The following is a 21,532-nucleotide window of genomic DNA, read 5'->3' as shown; positions in this document are numbered from 1 at the left end:
TTTTTTACGGCTTTTTTTTTCTTTTATACAGAATTTTTTTTTTTTTTTCCTCTTTTTTTTTTCTCTTTTGCTGAAGGGGGAAGGTAGAGCCGGTTAATACAGTCTGCCATGCACAGCATCAGCCATCCGCGGCTGGGTTGAGCCAGGTCACCAGATCCTGTTAAAGCACCATGCAGTTTATTTGTCTTTTTTTTTGTCTTTTTTCTTTTTTTTTTTTTTTTTTCCATGTGTTTCTTTTCTCAGATCTTTAAAAAAAAACAGGTTTCCCTCTCCGCCAAGCGCTTTTTTTGTTGTGTGTTTTTTTTTTTCCTTTTTTTTTTTTTTTTTTTTTTTTGTGGGTTTTCTCCTTTTCTTGTCCTTTTTGATTATTTTTTTTGTCTCCCGGGATTTCCTGCGTCAGCCCTTTCCCCGGTGCCGCGCTGCGGGCGGGCAGGATCCGGCCTCGCCGTGCCGTCCCGGGGGGGTGGGAAGCGTGGCGGAGCGGGGGGGGGGCCGCTGGGGGGGGGGGGGATGCGAGGCCGGTGGTCCACGGGCCAGCTCGGGGTGCCAGGGGAGGGGGCCAGGCGGGTGGCAGCGGTGACCTCGGTGACAGCCCCTGCTGCCGGACATCCCACGGTGGCTTCTCTCCGTCATCCCCCGTGGGGTGTCCCCTGGGCCGTGGGCTGCCCGGGGTCCCTCTGGGGACACGCCTGGGGCCAGGCTCTTCTGTGGCCGCCACCATCTCGCTGGCGACGCCGGGTGCCTTCGTCATCTTCCTCCTCCTCCTCCTCCTCCTCCTCCTCCTCCTCCTCTCCTCGGCCGCCGCGTAGGTCCCTCTGCTCTAAGGCACTGCCACGTCCCCGCGTCCCCTTCCCGGCCACGCTGCCATCGCGCGGGACAGGGACGGCCGGGGGCTCCCCCGGGGGTCCCAGGACCCCTCCCCGCTGCAGTTGAGGCACTTGACGCGGGGCCAGGGGCTCCGTGGGGCTGGCTCTGCCCTCGCCCTCACTCGGGCTCCTTTTCTCCATCCTTTTGTATTTTTTTAAAAAAAAAAAAAAAAAAAAAAAAAACAACCAAAACCCCAAACCAGCCGTCCCGGCAAGCCAGTGCCGAGGGCTCTGTCTCCTCCTCTTCCTCCTCCTCCTCCTCCTCCTCTTCCTCCTCCTCTTCCTCCTCCTCCTTTTTTGTGTTTTTTTTTTTTTTCTTCTTTTTCTTTTTTTTTTTTTTTTTTTTTTGACGATTCCCTCTTAAAAGTGCATTTCCTACAAAATGTGCAACACGAGCGCACCCTCTCCTCACCATCCACCTGGTACCTGTCCACAGGAATGCATAGCTCAGACACACGGACGCACGCCACACCACAGCCCCACGGACACCCCTCCCCCCCCCCCCCCCCCCGCCCCGCTCCCCGGCGCAGGGACACGCAGGGACACGCAGGGACACGCGTGGGGCTGGGGCCGGTGCGCACCGGGGGGGTCAGGAAGGCATCGCAGAGAGACGGCGACCGGTGCCCTGGCCCGACGGTGGCGGGGGGAGCGTCCCCACGCCGTGTCCCCGCAGCAATCGGGGTGCCACCGCCGCCACAACCGTCCCCTCCGTGGCCCCAAGCCCACCCCCCCCACCCCGTGCCACCCACTCGTGGCGAGCCGAGCGGGCCACCGTGCCACCGTGTCACCACATTCCCCCGCGTGGCGGCATCGCCCATCCCCAAGGCTCCTCTTCCACGACACGGAGCATCACACCGCCCCGACGGCGAGCGCGGCCGCAGCCCTCGGGAACCGGCGGCAGGAGGCGGCCCCCCCGCCCCCCCACCCCACCCCCCCACCCCACCCCCCCCGGCCCCGGGGCCCCCTGAGAGTCTGCGTGGGGCCGGGAGGGGCGGCGGGGGCGGGGGGGGGGGTGGGGTGGGTTGATCTTTTCTACTCACAGAGAGGCAAGAATGAGAGAGTCAAGAGCCGTTTGCATATCCGACCCTCCAGCGAGCAGCCGGCAGGGCTCTGGTGCCGCAGCCCCGCTGCTGCTTCGGGAGGCATCGCTGGCACGAGTTGTGTCAGGTCTCGGCGCGGCGCCAGCTGACGGGGCAAATAATAGTGTTTTTTTTTCTTTTTTTTTCTGTTTCTTTGTTTTCTGGCGCATCGCTGGGGTAGGGGGGAAGGTCGTCCTGGGATGGGTTGTTGTTTTGTTTGTATTTTTTTTTTTTTTTTTTTTCCTTTGTAAAAAAGTTTGACCCTTTTCCTTCTTCCTTTCCCTCGCTCTTTCCTTCAGGTGTGGGTTTTGCTTGTCGTCGTCGTCATCGTCATGAGTCCGCGCTCTCCGTCGTCACCGCAAGGCTGGGCCTGGTGCTTGGGGACGGGGATGTTCCTCTGGGGGTGCCTAAAGCAGAGGAGAAGGGAGGCGAAGGGGCGGCACGGCGGCGGTTATCCCAGGTACCAGGACTGCCGGGAGAGAAGAGAGAGGCTGGCGTTAGCGCTCTGTGCCATGGGGCTGCTCCGTGCCCCCCACCCCCCCCACCCCCCCGGCTGTCCCCACGCCGTCACTCTGCTCAGCTCGCCCTGCTGCCCCCCACAGGGCTGGCGTCCCCCCACTCCTGCACTGAGTTTGTCAGCCCTCTGCTCCTGGGCTGCCCTTTGTGGCCGGTCCCTCCGCGCCTCCGCAGCGAAGGCGACGCTCCCCCGGGAATGGTCCCGCTTGGGGACAGGTAGGGGGGTGGCAGGGCTGGGGACCCCGTGGGGTGGCCCGCTGCCACCCTCCTATTGTCTCCCCCCCCCCCCCAGCCCCAAGTTCAAGTTCATCCCTGATTACCTCATGTCTGGTTTCCGTTGGCAACGAGACAGCTCGAGGCTGCCATTTCCCTTAACCCTTCCCAGCCCTGCCACACATGACCTGAGAGCAGCAGGTCTCAGCTACCCCTCCCAGGGACATGAGACACCACTTCATCTCCCCCTGCCTCAGTTTCCCCGTGCGGAGCATCCCTGAGCCCTGGGGGGGCTCCCAGAGTGTGACCAGCCACCGGCGCACGGGGACAGGGACCCTGGGCTCCTGGGGCTACAAGCAGCCGTGACCCCTGAGGGGTTGGGGGGGCGCAGGGACCCCGGCACCCTGCTGCCCTGGGGCTCTGCTGGCACTGCCCCATGTCTCCTTTCCAGGGTGCCCACCCCACTGTGCTCTGCCCACGCGCAGGACATGGGAAACTGAGGCAGGGCGCGGGGCTACGGTCCAGAGCTGGGACCCCCCTGCCACCGCACAGCACCCCTGGGTGTCCCAGCTCACGGTCCCTCAGTGCTCACACCCTGGCACAGCACAGCACCCTTGGGTGCCCCACAGCACAGCTCATGGCCCCCCAGTGCTTGCACCCTGGCAAAGCAGAGCGCCTCTGGGTGCCCCACGGCACGGCTCAGTGCCCCGAGGACCTGCCCCCAGCAGCACCCCCGGGTGCCCCCGGCACGGTGCCATCCACACACCAACCCCGCTGCCCTGGCACCGGCGTCACCCGCCGGGCAGGGCTGCAGCCTCTGGCAGCTGCCCCTGCTGGGACCGCTGAGGCCGACCAACTCATATCACAAATGAGGCAAGGCGCTGGCACCCCTGCACCGGCCTTGCGGCATTGTCCACGGCGCTGGTGCCAGCTCACGAACTACTGGTTAAAAAGTACCCAGGACTAAAGAAAAGCCCCCTGGAAAGGCGCACGCTACGTCCCACGTGCCGGCGGGCGCAGTTGGGCAAGAGCAGGGTGCCCACGCCCACCTGGAGAGGGGGCGCACGGCCCCGGCGCCCCCCGTTTTGGGGATGCTGTGGGCACCCGGGCAGCCCGGCTGGGCCGTGGTGTCGGGCAGGGCACAGCCAGAGCTTGGTGAGAGGAGGGTGGGGTGCCAGGCGTGACCTTCCTCTGCCCTGGGGGACCCTTGGTGGCCCTCAAGCCACCGGCAGCGCCCGAGGCCCCGGCACAGGGAGGCGGGTGGTGACGTCCACGGTGGGGCTGCCACGGCGGTGACGCCACAGCGGCGACGTCAAGGCAGCGACGCCCGCAGCCGCAAGGCCAGGACAGCCATGCCGTGGTGGTGATACCCACGGCAGCGACTGCCCGTGGTGGCACCGCCTGCGGCAGCGATGCCACAGCGCCAGCGCCCGCCGTGGTGATGCTCCCGGTAGCAAATACCCACGGCGGCGATGCCCGCGGTGGCAACGCCCACGGCGGCGATGCCGTGGCGGCGACGCCCATCGTGGCATCAGCCACGGCAGCGGTACCACGGCAGTGATGCCGTGGTGTGGGGACCGCCCGTGCCGGCAGCACTGTGGCAGCGATACCCACGACGGCGAGACCCTCGACGGCCACGCCCGCGGTGGCGATGCCCACGGCGGTGCCACAGCGGTGGTGCCCTGGGCGAGGGCAGGAGGGTCCCCCCAGCAGCATCCCCGCTCTCACCTGTGCCTGATAGATACTCCCAGGATCCCTTGGTCCTAATCCCACGAAGGAACGGTTCGCAGGGGGCGTGCCTGGTGCAGAGTAGGCTGGGGAACAAACGAGAGCTCGTTAACGGGGCTGCTGGTGGCACCGCCATCGTCCCCCCCGGGGCCAAGCCCGGCCCGCTCCCTGGCACTGCCGGGACATGTGTCCCAGGCACCTGGAGCTGGCGGTCGGGCACCGTCCCTGGCCGTGCCCCGGCGGCAGGCGAGTGGAGACCAGAGATCCTGTGCTCGAGGTGGTGCCGGGAGGCTGGGGGGGGCGAGGCACCCCCGGGGTGCTGGCGCAGACGGGGGGGGGGGTGTGTGGGGTGTGGGGGGGTGCTCCCCTGCCGTGCTGGTGCTGCAGCTTCCTGAGCGGAGCTGCTGGGGGGGGGGGAGGGCGACAGGAGCCACCGGCTCCAACTCGGCCACGTCCCCCCACTGCCACCTCCACCCCGCAGCTGGGGGTCCAGCAGTGGGACCCCCAGCCCCACCGAGCTCCCCGGCTCAGCGCTGTCGGAGGCAGGGTGCTGCCAGCGGGTTGGAGCCAGCTGGCCCCTGCGCCAGTGTCCCCTGCGTGCATCCTTCCTGGGCCCGGGGGGGACGGGACTGGCACTGCCCAGTCTCTCTCCGTGGCCCCGTCACCGGCCAGGCCACGCCGTGCCGAGTTCTCCCGTCCAGACTGGCCGGGCTTTGATGTCTTCACGCCACACAACCTCGACAACCGCCGGCCGGCTGGCAGCACCCAGCAGTGGCCTGTCCCCCCCTGGGGACGGCGCCCCCGGGCAGGGCTCGACTCCGTGGGGCTGTGGCAGCCTCTCAGGGTACCGGGAGGTGTCCCAGGGGCACAGTGGGACCAGGACAACCCCCTCACAGGCTCCAGTGACGGCACGGCGTCCCACACTGCGGCACGCACCCCGATGCCACCCTGGGGGGGACACCAGCGTCCCCCCTCTGCGGCCCCGGGGCTCACCTCACCAAAAATCCTCCTGGACAAGGCGCTAAAGCCTCCCGAGGTGGAGCGGGGCGGGGGATGAGCTCGTCAGCCACTGCTGCTAACGAAGGTCCCCTGGCACCTCCCACCGAGGGCCCTGGGGGGGCCCACACGCAGTTCTTTGCACCCGCGTCGCTTCACGGCCCCTGACCAGACCGGGGTCCCCAGTGCCGGGGACCCCTGTGGCAGTGAGAGGACGGCAGCCCTGCGCAGCGCAGCCAGGCACGCTGCCCCCAGCCCCAGCACCACACCCACGCCGGCTGGTCCCCACGGCTCCGGCAGCACCACCGCTGGCTGGTGGGGAAACTGAGGCACGGAGAGGCGTCAGCCTCCCCTGCAAGCCCTGCCTGTGCCGGGGAGGGGGGTTTGGGCATTGGCTTGGGGGAGCCCTGCTGCGGCTCCACTCCCCTGGCCGTCTCAGCGGGACGCGGGGTTCAGGCCGGTCCCTGGGACCAGCGTGGGACCCCCCCCGGCTCGGGGGACACAACAGCCGCCTGCCCAAACCCTGCCCGCTCCGACCTGCCTGAGACCCAGCAAACTCATCGTGTGCCGGCTGCCGCCCTCTCCCCGGCTGCGGGGAGGCCACCTCTGCCAACACCCCCCCAGCAGCACCGAGATGGGGGGGGACCTTAGGGGAGGCTGCAAGAAGAGGGGGCCGGCCGGGCCGGGGAGAGGGGTGGGCGCCGCAGGGTGCTTACTGGGTGATGTCGGTGAGGTCGTCCCTCCCTCGGTAGTTGTCGTGGTGGATTTGGTGTCAGGAGAGACGGCCAAGCGGGGCATGCCGGGGGGAGGTGGCGGCGCCAGCATCTGCGTGGGCAGGTAGTGGCTGGGCACTTTCACTTGACCACTTCCATTTAACTGGGGACATAACACAGACAGAAAAACAAACAGCACAAGCCATTAGGAAGCACGCGCAGCACCGGCAAAGCCGGCCCGGTGAGCCCCCGGTGCTGCCCGGCACGGGCACGGAGCATCCCTCGCCACTGACACGAGTTTGTTGGGTCTCAGAGCAGCCCTGAACGGTCGGCGCCGGCAACAGGGAAATCACGGCGGTGCAGGGGGGGGTTTCGAGGCGGGCTGGGGGCAGGGGAGCGGCGCAGGCCGGAGCTGGGGCGCTGTGCCCCCCCTCTCCGTGGCGGCGGGAGGCCTTTGAAGCGCCCACCTGCGGGGAAGGGGCACCCGGCGCGGCGCCGGCCTTCAAAGGGTCCTGTACCAGCTCCCCGTGCGCAGCGCGGCGGGGGGGCGGCTCTGAATCCGGCCTCCACCAGCCCGGCACCGAGCCGCCGGGTGGGGGAAGAGCAGCCATGCCCCTCACCCTGGCATCAGGCCTCATCGGGGGGGGGGCAGCAGGCGGGTGCTGGGCAGAGCTCAGAGGGGCTCCCCGAGGCCCTCCGCATCCGGGGGGCAGAGTAGGGGCACAGGAGAACACGGGAGCAGGAACGCAGCCACCCCTGACCCCTGGCTTCAGGCACGAAGGGAGCCTGGGGGGGTGGGTGTGTGGGGTGCTGGGTGCATGGGGCACTGGGTGTGTAGGGTGAATGGGGGGCTGGGTGCATGGGGTGCTGGGTGTGTAGGGTGCATGGGGTGCTGGGTGTGTGGGGTAGGGGGTGCATGGGTGGCTGGGGCAGTGCACGGGGTGCTGGGTGTGTGGGGTAGGGGGTGCACGGGTGTCTGGGTGCACGGGTGCTGGGTGTGTGGGGTATGGGGTGCACGGGTGGCTGGGTGCATGGGGTGCACGGGTGGCTGGGTGCACGGGGTGCTGGGTGTGTAGGGTGAATGGGGGGCTGGGTGCATGGGGTGCTGGGTGTGTAGGGTGCATGGGGTGCTGGGTGTGTGGGGTAGGGGGTGCATGGGTGGCTGGGTGCACGGGTGCTGGGTGTGTGGGGTAGGAGGTGCACGGGTGTCTGGGTGCATGGGGTGCTGGTGTGTGGGGTAGGGGGTGCATGGGTGGCTGGGTGCATGGGGTGCACGGGTGTCTGGGTGCACAGGGTGCTGGGTGTGTGGGGTATGGGGTGCACGGGTGTCTGGGTGCATGGGGTGCTGGGTGTGTGGGGTATGGGGTGCATGGGTGGCTGGGTGCACGGGGTGCTGGGTGTGTGGGGTAGGGGTGCACGGGTGTCTGGGTGCATGGGGTGCTGGGTGTGTGGGGTAGGGGGTGCACGGGTGTCTGGGTGCATGGGGTGCACGGGTGGCTGGGTGCACGGGGTGCTGGGTGTGTGGGGTATGGGGTGCACGGGTGGCTGGGTGCATGGGGTGCACGGGTGGCTGGGTGCACGGGGTGCTGGGTGTGTGGGGTAGGGGGTGCACGGGTGGCTGGGTGCACGGGGTGCTGGGTGTGTGGGGTAGGGGGGTGCACGGGTGGCTGCGTGCAGGGGGTGCTGGGTGTACAGGATGCTGGGTGTGTGGGGGCGCACAGGGTGCTGGTGGGGTGCGGGGTGCTGGGGTGAGGGAAGGCACGCAGCAGCACGGTGTGGCCCTGCCACCCCCGGGGGGGGTGCTGCTGGGGGGGACACGGCGCGGTGGCGGGGCTGACGGGTCACCAGCTGGCTGCGCAGGCGGACGGGCTGTGCAGAGCCCATCGCTCCCCCAGGCACGGTGGCAGACGGTGGCTCGTTGGCGACGGTCACACAGCCCCTGCCGGACACCCCCCCTCCCACCAGGCACTCCCAGCCCCGGCTGACGGCTCAGCCCCGGCACCCATCACCCCGTCCCCCCTGCGAGGTGGCACCCCGTGCTGAGCCAGGCGACGGCACCTCCAGCGCCAGAGAAACGAGGTCCCAACACCAGCCAGGCCCAGCGGCGCTCCCGAACCAACGCAAGGCACCGGCCGGAGCCGCCCAGCCCCAACCGCGGCGGTAAGAACACCCTACCAGGCCGGGGGCTGGCCCTCAGGTGCCATCGTTGCACCCCGATTCCCCCCACACCCCCACACCCCCCCCCCCCCCCAAAATGCGGCGGCGGTGGCGGCGGCAGACGATCCAGGGGACGCCCCTCCGGCAGCGGCCCCCGGCGCCCAACGGCGAGGTCGGTGATGGGATGCAGGGACGGGGCCGGATCCTTACCGGTCCGGGCTGCTGGTTGGACGGGTCACAGGCCAGCGAGACGAGATCTTTCAGCGGGTCCTGCGGGTTGAGATGAGGCGGGTACCGAATGGCCGTGTGGGGGAAGTAGGTGGAGGCCGTCTGGGGGAGGATGGAGGTGGTGGGGAAATGCAGCGCAGACGACGGGTGCGGGCTTCGAGCGATACCTGTGGGGGAGAGCCGGGGGGGCGGGGGGGGACACCCACCAGTGTCACTGCATGGTAGCCGCTGCCCCAGCCCCGCCACCCGCTCGCCTGCCTCGCTCCGTGCCTCGGTTTCCCCGCCAAGGACACTCACCGCTGTGCACCGCGATGACGGGACGGTGGTGCTGCGTGAAGCTGCTCAGCCGGGGCGAGGAGTCCTGGGGTGACGGGCTGTTGAAGGGGGACTTGTCCATCTCTGTCTTCTTCACGGTGGGAGAGATGCCTGGGGAAAGCGGGGCGCAGCGTCACACCCCAGCACCCACTGCGGGACCCCAAAGTCCCGGGGCTGCTGCCAGCTCGGCCCAGGGTGGGGACTCTTGTCCCTGGGGTGAGGGGCACCCTAGGGACAGGCTGAGTGTGGGGAGGGTGCGTGGCTGTGAGCGTGGGTCCCCTAGCGCCCTGGGGCTGAGGGCCACATCCTGCCTGCACAAGGAGCTCCCGGGGAGGCAGAAAGGTGCTGGCTCAGGGGGTGACCCCTCCAGGGACCTGCAGCCCCGGCGTTCAGGATCCCCCTGCAGCACCAGACACCCAGGTACCCGAGGGCCACCCTGGGGTGCAGGGCCAAGCGGGGGGGGGTGACGGGCACATTAATCCCCCACCACCATGGCTTTAGCCCTGGCCGTTTGGCCCAGGTAAGGAGTTTAGCCCCTTCTCAGCTGGAGGTTAGGAGGATTTTCCCAGGACATCCCGTACGGGATTGCCATAACCCCCCCGCCACCACAGCTGAGCCCCTCTGCCCCATCCCTTCCCTGGGTCAGGCCACCAGTCAGGGACAGGGATGCCCTAGCACGGCTCCCTCCCGCCATGCCTGCCCACGCACCCACGGGCAATGCTTCGGGGAGGGGGCTGCGCCTCTCCCCGGGACCCTCCTGCCCTCCCACCTGCCCCTCCACGGGGCCTGAGGTGGGGCAGGGAGGGGCACGGGCCCTGGCACACATGGGGCACCGTTCAGGGGGCAGGACTTGCTCTCCTCAAGGCTCCTTCCGACAGGATCCGGTGCCTCCAGCCCCCCAGCTGGGCACCCCCGGGCTCTGGCAGGGCTGGGGGGCCGGGGCGGATTCGGCCCTGGGTTGGGGGTGTGGGGGGGGGCAGGATAAGAGCCAAGGGGGGGAGAAAGCGGAGCGGCTCCTTCGCCCGCAGCCTCGTGAAGGCGCCCCGGGGCGTGGGAGCCGCCGTGCCAGCCCCGCAGCATCGCTTTAATTAGCCCAGCCCCCTCTTTTCTTAATGAACAGCTAATTGGGGCTGTCTAGACAGGAAAGGGAAAAAAAAAAACGCAAAGCAAGAAAGAAAGCTGTCCGTAGTGCCAGCAGCTGCCGTGGGGCTGGGAGAGGCCAGCGTGGGGCTGGGGTGCTGGGCTGGCCCTATAGAGAGCACCTATAGAGACAGCCTGTGACTAAATGGGGGGGGGGGGGGTACCCTGTAGCAACACTGCAGCACCCACAAAGAGCCTGTGCCTAAATGGGGGTGGCTACAGCACCACCTGGACACCTATGGAGAACCTGTGCCTAAATCAGGGAGCCCCAGAGCAACACTGTGGCACCTACAGAGAGCCCGTGTTTAAAGAGGGCGTCCTGTCCAACCCCATGGCATCTACAGATCCTTGCCCCGAGCAGGGGACTCCTATAGAAACATCACGGCACCTATAAAGCCTGTGACTTAATGGCAGGCTCTGTACTAACCCCATAGCACCTACGGAGAGCCTGTGCCTTGGTGGGGGGCCCTACAGCACCACCACAGCCCCTACAGCCAGCTCACGCTTTGACCTGAGGGCCCTACAGCAACCCCAGGGCACGTACAGAACGCCTGGGCTTTCACAGGGCAGGTCTGACAGTGGTGCTGGTAGAGAAGGGGCGAGCTGGCGGGGCGGGGGGCCCTATAGCAGCAGGAGAGCACCTATAGGGAGGCCCCTATATGGAGGCACCTACCCCCTTCCATGTCTTCTGTCCAGTTGCGGCTGCTGCTGGTGGGGGAGTTGGAGGAGGTGTAGTACTCCCCCCCCGGGCTGGTGTCGATGTCGTCCTCCATGGACCCCGACTTGTGCCGTTTGCTCCTGGGGGGCAGAGAAGGGATCAGCACCAGCCCACAGCAGGATCCGGCCTGTCCCCCGCTTTCCCCATGGTGAGATGGCCAGCTGCCCACGGCCGGGCTCTGGCTGGCCCCAGCATCACCCCAGCATCACCCCGGCATCACCCCGGCATCATCCCCAGCATCACCCTGGCACAGCCCCAGCATCACCCCAGCATCACCAGCATCACCCAGCATCACCCTGGCACAGCCCCAGCATCACCCTGGCATCAGCCCCAGGCATCACCCCAGCATCACCCCAGGCATCACCCCAGGCATCACCCCAGCATCATCACCCCAGCATCACCCCGGCACAGCCCCAGCATCACCCCGGCATCACCCCGGCATCACCCCGGCATCACCTACCCGCTGGAGGAGGTGCTGGGCAGCGTCCTCCTCATGCCGGTGCTGGAGGGGTTCAGGTCGTAGGCCAGGTGGCCCTGCAGCTCCCCCAGGGAGAAGTTTGGCCCCGTGCCCGTCACCACCGGTGCTGCAGGGAGAGAGGGGGGTCAGGGGGGGCCCGGCATTGCCCCCGCCTGGCAGGGAGGGGACCCCCAGCACGCGGCCGGGGCGGCAGAGCTGTTGGGACGCTGCCGTTCCCCGGGCAGCTGGCGGTGGGGGTGGCACTCACTTCGGGACACCTGGATGAGCTCGGTGACGCTGAACACCCCCGAGGTGACAAAGCTTTCCTGGAAGTCTGTTGAATCTGCACGGGAGAGAGGAGGGAGTGCTGGGAGTGGAGGACAGGACCACCCATCCTGTCCCGCGCTGTCCCGTGGCAATGCTTGAGGGCGCCCCAACATCCCCACATCCCCCATAATGCCACCTGCCCCCCCCCCTCGGCCGGCTTCGCTCCACTCCCCTCCTCCAGCATGGGACCACCCCAACCGGTCCCCCTCTGCTGAGGGCACCCCAGGGCTGCTCCGTGCCTCAGTTTCCCTGCGGCAGGGTTAGGGGGGCTGCAAACCCACTGTGGAACCCCCGTGGCAGCTGCTGTCCCCGAGGGACACGGCCCCAGTGGGGCTCTGCTGGCCGTGGGATGAGGCTGAGGCCATGCCCAGCTCACTGCAGGTGCCAGGCAGCAGCTGACTGGGGCTGGAGCAGGGGGGGGGGGCACCGGGGCTGCTGGTGGGAGCTGCCGGCGCAGGGGGGCACAACCGCCTGTCGAGGGGGCTCCCTCCACCGCAGGGACCCTGGGGATGGGCTCTGGGGTCCCTCGAGCCCTTCCCTGAGCCCTGCCTGCCCTGCTCACCCAGCGTGATGGGTTTGCTGTCCTCCTGGTCTGAGCCGATGCCCGTCCGGGGGCTGCTGCTCTGCTCTGCATCTGCAAGAGGGAAGAAACACCCGGGTGAGCCACCACGCGCCGGTACAAGCCGGGGACGCCTGTCGGCTAACGGCCCGGCAGCCTCCCTCACCGCTCCGCCGGGCAGGGGGAAACTGAGGCACAGTCTGGCCAGAGGCTTCCCGCCGCGGGAGGGCCACAACTGAGCCAGCACATCCTGGGGAAGAGCCACCAAATGTCCCTCCCTGAGAGCCCCTGCCAGCGGCAGGGACGGGGACAGCCCCAACGCTGCCGCGCAGGAGGGGAACAACCCCCCCCCCCCCCCGTGGTGCCTGACCTGCCCCAAGGCAGGGTGACGGCCGCCTGGCCGCGCTCCCCCCCCAGCCGCTGCTGCGGCCCATCCCTGCCCCACCGCGCAGTGTCACCGCACCCAGGCATCGCCCTTGCCGCCCCACGGCGCCTCGTCCTGCCGCCCCCGAGCTCCCCCCGGGGGGGGGGCAGCAGGGCTGCGAGGCAGCGCCTGCTCTGACCCACCCCCCCCCCCCCCGAAGCCCCCACCGCCCCCGCTCCATCCGAGCTAAAAATAACCCGGCTCAGACGCTGAGCTCAGCAGCACCGGCCCTCCCCGGCACGGCACGGCACGGCCTGGCACAGCACGGCACGGCACGGCCTGGCACAGCACGGCACAGCACGGCACGGCACGGCACGGCACGGCACGGCACAGCATGGCACGGCACGGCACGGCACGGCATGGCACGGCACGGCACGGCACGGCACAGCACGGCACGGCACGGCATGGCACGGCACAGCACGGCACAGCACGGCACGGCACGGCACGGCACGGCATGGCACGGCACGGCATGGCACAGCACGGCACGGCACGGCACGGCACGGCATGGCACGGCATGGCACGGCACAGCACGGCACGGCACGGCACGGCACGGCCGGCGCATCCCCCGGCTCCCCACACCTCCCCGGCGCCCCACCCGCTCTCGGGAGCATCCCTCCTCTTGGCCGCACGCCCCTCGCCCAGCTGCTGCTCCCGAAGCCCTTGAAAAACTTTTTGCCGTGTGTTTTCCCCCCTCTCCTCGTCCTTCCTCCTGCCCCTCCATCCTCCTCCTCCTCCCACCCCGCGGCCTTCGGCGTCTCTCTTTCACAGCTTTGGCTGATGCTGGGAAAGGGCTGTGACAATCCAAACAACACCGTCAAAACAGAGCGGCCACCGCTGCCAGCCCGCCTGCTGCGGCTTTGGGGCTTTTTCCCTTTCTTTCCTTCTTTTCTCCCCCATTCCCCCCCCCCCCCCCGCCCCGTGTCCTCCCCCCCGGTCCCTCGCGCGCGCACGGCTCCCGGGGCGGTTATTTTTGGCCAGCCAGGCCGAGCCATGCGGGCAGTGGGGCTGCGCCGCCCCGACACCCCCCCACGCCACCCCCCGGGCCACTCGACGCCAACCGCAGCCATTTTGTCTCCCTCCCCACGCGCTGGCGTTCCTCCCCACGCTTTCCCCGCGCCGGCCTGGCCGCCCTTTCCCGCCGGCGGCCCCGTGGCATCCCTCCCCAGCGCCGCATCCCGCCGCCGCCCGCCCGGCTGCCCCCAGGCAGCCATTTTAGGGACCAGAAATTCCCCTGGCGATGGGCACCGGGGTTTATTCCCCGCTTTCTCTCCATTTCTCTCTTTTTTTTTTTTTTTTTTTTTTTTTTTTTTTCCCTATTTCCACCCCCCCCTTCATTTTGAAAGCTGCCGCGTGCCCAGCCGCGTGGGAGCGGGCGGTGGGCGCGAGCGGGGCACAAGCGAGGCGGGGAAGGGGGCGAGGGGCGGCAGGGACCCCCCCGGCGCGCCCGCGGGCACCCCGCGGCCGGACACGGCCCCTCCTCGCCTCTTAGAACAACAAATCTCGCGGTGGCTCTGGAAGCGGTTAGCGGTGGAGCCCGGCCAAGGCACACGGGGCGGTGTCTTGCGGTTGCAACCCCGAGCCCGGCCTGGCTCCCCACAGCCCCCACCGCCATTGCCTCGGGGGTCCCCGGCTCCCCCCCCCCCCCCAGCTCGCCCCCAGGGATGGCTCCCCGCTGCCCGCTCCCGGGGGGGCTCAGCTGACGGGAAGCCCCCCCAAGCCGTGCCCTCCCAGCCCTCAGCTGGACCCACAGGACCTCCCGGGGCTGCTCGCCCGGAGAGACCCCGCATGGCCCCCGCTCACCCCGAGACGCCCCACATGGGCCTTTCCCCCCCCCCCCCAAGATGCTCCGTGTGGACCCTTGCTCCCCCAGGATGCCTGGCACAGCCCTTTTCTCCCTCCCCCCCGAGCCCCCCCAGCCCGGCCCCTGTTCACCCCGCGGGGTCGTTCGCTCGCCCTGGGTGCACCGGGGTGCCCCGCCGCGTCCCTGCGCCCCCACAACCCCCGCCAGCACCATCCTGGCAAGGCCACCCCACCCGCCCCTGTCCCTGGGGGGCACCCCGGGGCGCCTCCCCCCAACCCAAGCACCCCGGTCCCAGCCATGGCACCCCAAGGGGCACCGGGGACCTTCCCGAGCTCTGGGGTTTGGCAGCTGGCAACCGTCCCCTCCCGGCCCCCTCGTGTCCCCGCTGACGGAGGCGTGCGGGTGTGGGGACGGGGGCCATGGGCTCCGTACCCCCCCAGCTGCGGGGGATTCTCGCGGCTGGGCCGGGCGAGCTCGCCAGCAGATTTCTGGCTGCCTCCTCCGGCGCGGCGGCGCGGCCGGGCCAAACTCTGCTCTCACCGCCATGTGACGGCTGCCGGCGGCCGGCCGGCGCGCACTAAAATGGCGAAGGGATCGCCCGGCTCCTGCCGCGGCCTCGCTGCCCCCCAAGGGACGTTTTGGGGCCGGGGGGGGGGGGAGACCAAATCTGGCACCCAACAAGGCAGCTCAGCTGCACCGGGAAGGTGAAAGAAGCCTGGGGGGCTCGCTGATGGGGGGGGGGGGGGCATCCAGCACCCTCTGCACCCCACGCCAGGATGGGGGACGGAGGAGAGGGGGGCTCTGCTGCCACATTGCGGGGGACCCCAGTGGGGAGAGGGTTCAGTGCCGGGGTCCCCCCTGGCACAGAGCGGGGAGAGGGTTCAGTGCCGGCGTCCCCCCTGGCACGGAGCGGGGAGAGGGTTCAGTGCCGGGGTCCCCCCTGGCACGGAGCGGGGAGAGGGTTCAGTGCCGGCGTCCCCCCTGGCACGGAGCGGGGAGAGGGTTCAGTGCCGGGGTCCCCCCTGGCACGGAGCGGGGAGAGCGCTCGGTGCCCAAACAGGTCGATGGAATCGCTTTTAAAAAGAGCAAAGTGTGTGCCCGGGGAGGTGTTGGGGGGGGGGGGGGGGGGGCGCTGCCTGGGCTCCCGGCCGCGCTGGCAGCCTGGAACGACGCCACCCATTGAATCCCGGATCCCCGGCCCCCCCGGCCCCGCCGGCTGGCGGGGTGCCCCTGGCCCCACGGCGACTCCCTGCCCGTGGCCTCGGCGCGTGGGAACGACCCCGGGGCAGCAGGGCTGGCCCTTGGAGGTGGGAGGCTGGGGGGGGGGGGTGGTGGTAGTGTGGGGGGGTGTCCCTGTAGGCTGGGTGCCCCTCGGGGCTGGCGCGGCTGCGGGAGAGCCCTGGCTCCGTGCCTGAGCACTGACGGTAACAGGGCACGGTGTTACCGGCAGCAGCGTGGGGCGCAGGCGCGGCGGCGGGAGGACGCTGGGGGCTGGTGGAGCCGCCGGCACCGGCGTGTGTGGCCCAGGCCCCCCGGTGAGGGCAGCAGCTTTCCTCCTCCTCCCCCAGCTCTGCTAGCGGCAGGGCAGGAGATGGGACAAGGCTCAGCGCTGCGGCCTGCAGGTTCCTGCCCCTGTGCCTCAGTTTCCCCCGGGGCCACCTCAGGGCTAAGTCCCCTGGGGAACTGTCCCCTGCCCTGCTCCCAGTGGTGGCACAGCCCCAGCACCCACCCAGCTCCCCTGGTGCCTCCGGCTGGCTCTCCCCCGCAGCGTGCATCACTAGGGCCCAGAGTGAACAGCCTGGTCGGCATGGGGGACACCTGGAGACCCGAGGGAGCCCCAGTGCTGTGGAGCAGCAGCCCCACTGCAAGGGCTTGGGGTGGGTGAGACCGTGAGGGGCGGAGGTGTGATTTGGGGGCTTCTCCTTGCCAAACCCTCAGCCCCCCCCACCCCACAGTGGCCCCACTGGTCCGAGCGGCATTGCCCGTCCCACTGCCGGGCGGGCTGGGGTGGCCCTTACATAAAACCCGGAACAGACCCGCTTGTGTAACCTCCTTTATGTAATACCCCCCCGAAGCACCGTGTGTGCCGGGTAAATCCCGGCTCAGCCAGGCTGGCGGGCACGCCGGGGGCACTGGACCCCCTGCCGTGCTCTTTACAGCGGCCCGCTCCCCCTTCAGCCCGCGCTGCCGCTCCCGGAGGGCTGCGGTGCCACCGGGGGTGAGATGAGTTTGCCGGGTCTCAGCCCGCTCTCCGCCAGCCCGCCAATGCCGTGGGGGGCAGCAGCTTCTCCTACCCCAGCCGAGCAAAAACCGCGGGGAGGTCCTGGCCGGAGGCATCCCCTGAGGCGGCGGGGGGGGGACGGACGCGCCCCGCTGCCACGTTCACCGGCTGCAGCCAGCTGGCCCGGGCCGGAGGCTGGGGAGGCGCGAGCACGTTGGCCGGCGCCTGCGAGCGAGCGCCGGCGCGCTGGGAGCGAGCGGGTTTGTCCTCGGCCGACCCCGGCCGGCGTGAAGAGATGGCGGCGGCCGGGGGGAACCCCCCCAGGCGGGCAGCACGGCCGCCCCCTCGCCCGGCCCTGCCAGGCCTGGGCCACATCCAGGGCTGCCGGCGCCCGCGGAGGCGAGCGGGGACAGATGGCAGCGAACAAAGGGATGGGCAAGAGTGGGATGGACAAAGGGATGGCTGAGCCCCCCCGCCCCCCCGGGACCTCCTCCCCGGCGGGGTGCTGGCACCCAGCCCCTGGGCCCTGGGCTGGGGGGGGCCGGGGGGCACCTGGGGTGCAGCTGCTGGGAGGGAATGGGAGAAAGGAGAGAAAGGAAGGGAGGAAGGGAGGGAGAAAGAAAGAAAAAAGGAAGGAAGAAATGAAAGCGGAGAGAAGGGGAGAGGGAAAGGGAAAGAAAGAAAAGAAGAAAAAGAAAAAGAAAAGGAAAAAGAAAAAGAAAAAGAGAAAAAGAAAAAGAAAAAAAAAAAAAATAAAAATAAAAATAAAAATAAAAATAAAAATAAAAAGAAAAAGAAAAAGAAAAAGAAAAAGAAAAAGAAAAAGAAAAAGAAAAGAAAAAGAAAAAGAAAAAGAAAAAGAAAAAGAAAAAGAAAAAGAAAAAGAAAAAAAGAAAACGGAAAAGGAAAAGAAAACGGAAAAGGAAAAGGAAAAGGAAAAGGAAAAGGAAAAGGAAAAGGAAAAGGAAAAGGAAAAGGAAAGAGAAAAGGAAAAAGATAAAAGAAAAAATCAAAAAGCAAAAGAAATAAAAATAAAAAGAGAAAAAGAAAAAGAAAAAAATAAAAACAATAAAAAAAAGAAAAAGAAAAAAAAAGAAAAAGAAAAAAGTAAAAGAGAAAGAAACTAACAAAAGAAAGAAGAAAATGAAAATAAGAAGAGGATGAAAAGCTAACAGGGAGGAGGGAGGGAGGGAAAGCAGAAGGAAGGGAGGAGGAAGACAGGAGAAAAGGCAGGAGGGAGGAGAAGGGAGATGGGGGAGGCGGGGGGACACCCCAGCTCTGCAGGTGCAGCCAGAGGGTCCCCGGCCCGGCCCCCGCCTGCCCAGGACGGACCCACGGGCCTGCCCAGGGGCCTGGTCCTGCTGGGGGCTGCCCACGCCGCGCTGCCCCCCAACCCACGGCACCGCACAGCCCACGGCACCGCACAGCCCACGGTGGGCACAGCCCACGGCGGGCACAGCCCACGGCACCGCACAGCCCACAGCACGGCACAGCCCACGGTGGGCACAGCCCACGGAGGGCACAGCCCACGGCACGGCACAGCCCACGGTGGGCACAGCCCACAGCCCAGCACAGCCCACGGCACAGCACAGCCCACGGCACGGCACAGCCCATGGTGGGCACAGCCCACGGCACCGCACAGCCCACAGCGGGCACAGCCCACGGCACGGCACAGCCCACGGCACGGCACAGCCCACGGTGGGCACAGCCCACAGCCCAGCACAGCCCACGGCACAGCACAGCCCACGGCGGGCACAGCCCACGGCGGGCACAGCCCACGGCACCGCACAGCCCACGGCACCGCACAGCCCACGGCATGGCACAGCCCACGGCACCGCACAGCCCACAGCGGGCACAGCCCACGGCACGGCACAGCCCACGGCACCACACAGCCCACGGCACGGCTCAGCCAGCCCCTCTGCAGAGTCCCATGGCCCCCCCCGGCCCCCCCCCCGGCCCCCCCCCAGCCCCACACTGCCCACAGGCATCGCTCCCAGTGCCCTGCGGGAATCTCCCACCCCGGAGGCCAAGCTCAGAGGCCACACAGGGCTGGAGGGGGGCAGGCTCAAGCCCCCCCCCCCAAGCTTGCCGAGACCCCAGCGTGGAGGCCGGCGTGCCAGGGGACCCCGGCCCCCAGCTGGTGGTGCCAGCCCAGCTCGGGGGCACAGTGGCACGCTGGGGGGGCTTGGTGGCATCTGTTCCCCCCCCCCCCCCATGCCCGTTGTCACCGGCGGGAGGGAGCACAGCGGGCATCTGCTGCCCCAGCTGTCCCTTGCCAGCGCGGCACGGAGCTGGGCGCCCGGCCAGGATGGCAACTGCAGCCCCGGGGAGGGCACAGTGGTTGCCAGCAAGGGGGGCCGGCGGGTGGCGAAGGCGGGGGGGACGGCAGGTGCTCGCGAGACGGAGCTCGCTCATCTTTTATTCATTGGGCGCCGAACAGCGCCGGGAACCGCTCCGGCCCCTTGTCCCCCAGCCCGGCACCACAGGACGTGGCGCCCTGTGCCAGGTCCCCAGCAGACACCGCTCAGCCTGGCCAAGGCCGCGGGGCTGAGCACGGGGCAACTCGCTTCACTGGTGCGGCGGGGCTGGGGCTGCTCCCCTGCCACCCAGCCGGGCACTGCGGGGAAGCCGGCTGGCTCCGGCATGCCTCCGGCTCGGCGCACTGCGGGAGAGCTGGGGAAGCCCTGACCTCCCCAAGGTCGCCGGCACATCGATCCGGAGAGCTCAGGCACGGCAAAACCACCCCGGCCGCCGCCGCCGGGCCGGGCACAGGGACAGCGGGTCCCGCGGGCAGTGACACCGCAGGGGACAGGGATGGCTGGGGTACCGCACCCCAGCGAGCCCCCTTCCACCCCACGCCTGCGGCACACAGCTCTTGGGGGCAGGAAACCAGCCCCTGTAGATTCCATGATGTCTCGTACCCCCGTGCCCGTTCCCGGGGGATCTCTCCTCCTGGGCCCTGCCTGTCCCGCTCCCCTCAACGCCAGCCTCCCCGCTTTCCTGGGTTGGGAGCGGAGAGATACCCGGAGCGGGAGGAGGGTTTGCACGTGTTTATCTGTGTGCTGGGGGGGGGGGGCGGTTCTCCGGCCTGCCTGCCCGCCGGTGCCCGGCTCTGCGGATGGCAGAGCCCAAATATTGTGCACCCCATCAATCTCCTCGCAACCCTGCCGATAAATATTTGCGCGGGGGCTGGCAGAGCGGCGCTGCCTGGGGAAACGCCTGCTCCTCCATCTGGAGGGACCGCGCAGACGTTTGGCACGGCCGGCCTGGCACGGCCGGCCAGCGCGCTCGGGACGAGAGCCCTGGCACGGGCTCCCTGGCAGATTGGTGCCATCTGCCTCGCGCCGCAGCCAGCGGCGAGGCTGGTGAGGGGAGATAAGGGGCTGCCAGGCGGTGGGCGACGCAGATGCTGGCACGGCACAGAGGTCCCTGCCTGCCCCCCCCCCCCCGCCCCGGGGTGCTGTGTGCCAGCAGCAGCGTGGCCGGCTGCACGTGGCAGCGTGCCGGGGGGGGGGGGGGATGCCACCCCCGGGCCCCGCTGCCCGCTTGCCCTGGGCACCCATCCGCTCTGACCCTGCATGGCCCTGGGGGGGCACAGCCGGGCTCAGCTGCCAGGCACGGCCAGGGGAAGCTCACTGCAGGGCAGAGCCTCGCCCCCCGCCCCCCCCCCCCGCCCCTACACTCCCCAGCCCTGCCCAGCACATCGGCTGTGGGGTCCCTGCCCAGCCCCACAGCACCCCAAAGGGCTCCCCTGCCTCCCCCTGGCTCCTGGAGCCTGGCTGGGATGGGGACAGTGTCCAGGGATGGGAGGGTACCAGTATGGGGATGCAGGGATGGGGACGTGAGGAGGGGGGGTCCAGGGATGGGGGGGGTACCAGGATGGGGGGGTCCAGAGATAGGGGCTGCTGGGGTGGGGGTGTCGGGATGGGGGTCCAGGGATGTGGGATGCAGGGATGGAGGCACAAGGGTGAGGGTGCAGGGACGGGGGGCCCACAGAGGTGGGGAGCACCGAGGTGAAGGTGCAGGGAGGGGGGGCAGTAGCCCCCCCCCCCGACTGGCTGCTGCCGTCAGGAGCTACTGGGAGGAATCTCTCTGTAATGCTTCGAAGGTCCTGGCACCATCGACTGGGGAGATTGATTACCATTTTACTGCAATGCTTTTGACTTTCACCAGCGACCTCCGAGCTCCCCCCACCAACCCCCCCCCCCCATCCCCCCCCCCCCCCCCGCTGCACACCCAGCTCTGGGCTGCAGCGCCATCCCCTCCCCCACTGCGGTGTGCACAGCCCAGCCCTGCACCCAGCCCTGCTCACATCCAGCACCCAGCCCTGCACCCATCCTGCACCGGAACACCAGTCCGCCCTGCCCACGGGGGTACCCGGGGCTGTGGGTGCTGGGCAGGGGGTTCCTGGGGCCGGTGCTGCGCTGCCGAACATTGGGGAGCGGACCCAGGTGCCCAGCGCTCCCCTGCACCCCATGGCAGCCCCCCTCCCCGGGGCCAGAGGGGCTGGGATGTGGCCTCCCCCCAGCCCAGCATCGCTCATGCCTCAGTTTCCCCATGCGCACCCCGGGGGGGGCACAGAGAGCAGGCGGGTGTTCCAGGCAGAGGGATGGGGGGGCAAGAAAGATTTGAGAGGCAGAGCGGGCCCTCAGCATCGGTCTGGGGTAGGGGTTGGAATCCAGCCCCCCCTCAAGGCTGCCCCTGACCCTGAGTAGGGAGATCAGGGCCGGGGGGCTCCTCCACCACCTCCCCTCCCCGGCACTGCCAGAGCAGTGGCTGGGAAATTGTGCTGACACCAGCAAAACGGGCCGGGCGTAGGCGGGGGAGCCGAGAGCCCACGTGCTCCAGCCTGATAACGGGGGGCCAGGGGGGCTGCAGGGAGCTGGAGCTGCCCGGCCAGGGGGGGTTCCGTGCAGGCAAGATCCCCCCCCCCCGCAGCATCCTTCTGCTCGCCCCCCAGCCCCGAAGCAGGGGGGTGGCTGAGGGGTGAGATGTGCAAGGGGGGGGGGGGGAAGCGTGCGGAGGGAGCGGGTGGGAGCGGGCAGGAGGGAGCAGGCAGCACGCTGGGCAGGGA

General features: G+C 68.5%; 1 protein-coding gene across 4 annotated transcripts in view; it reads right to left on the bottom strand.

Moving 5' to 3' along the window:
* Positions 1-2,234: 2,234 nt before the first annotated feature.
* The window catches only part of NFIC (nuclear factor I C), a 43,473-nt gene continuing 24,175 nt past the window's right edge, over positions 2,235-21,532 (bottom strand). For 2 of the 4 annotated variants that reach the window (XM_042795068.1, XM_042795067.1), the window contains exons 3-11: positions 12,016-12,087; positions 11,395-11,469; positions 11,130-11,253; positions 10,625-10,749; positions 8,794-8,922; positions 8,479-8,663; positions 6,115-6,274; positions 4,403-4,488; positions 2,235-2,414 (exon numbers count right to left, since the gene is read on the bottom strand). In XM_042795068.1, the coding sequence (XP_042651002.1) occupies positions 2,397-2,414; positions 4,403-4,488; positions 6,115-6,274; positions 8,479-8,663; positions 8,794-8,922; positions 10,625-10,749; positions 11,130-11,253; positions 11,395-11,469; positions 12,016-12,087 (974 nt within the window). In that variant the 3' untranslated portion in view covers positions 2,235-2,396. The remainder of the gene's footprint in view (positions 2,415-4,402; positions 4,489-6,114; positions 6,275-8,478; positions 8,664-8,793; positions 8,923-10,624; positions 10,750-11,129; positions 11,254-11,394; positions 11,470-12,015; positions 12,088-21,532) is intronic. The other 2 variants (XM_042795069.1, XM_042795070.1) reach the window with 2 other exon arrangements.

Source organism: Tyto alba, unplaced genomic scaffold (assembly GCF_018691265.1).
Source record: "Tyto alba isolate M040663 unplaced genomic scaffold, T.alba_DEE_v4.0 Super-Scaffold_20000042, whole genome shotgun sequence".
Taxonomy (NCBI): Eukaryota; Metazoa; Chordata; class Aves; order Strigiformes; family Tytonidae; genus Tyto; species Tyto alba.
This window is presented reverse-complemented; position numbering and strand designations above follow the sequence as displayed.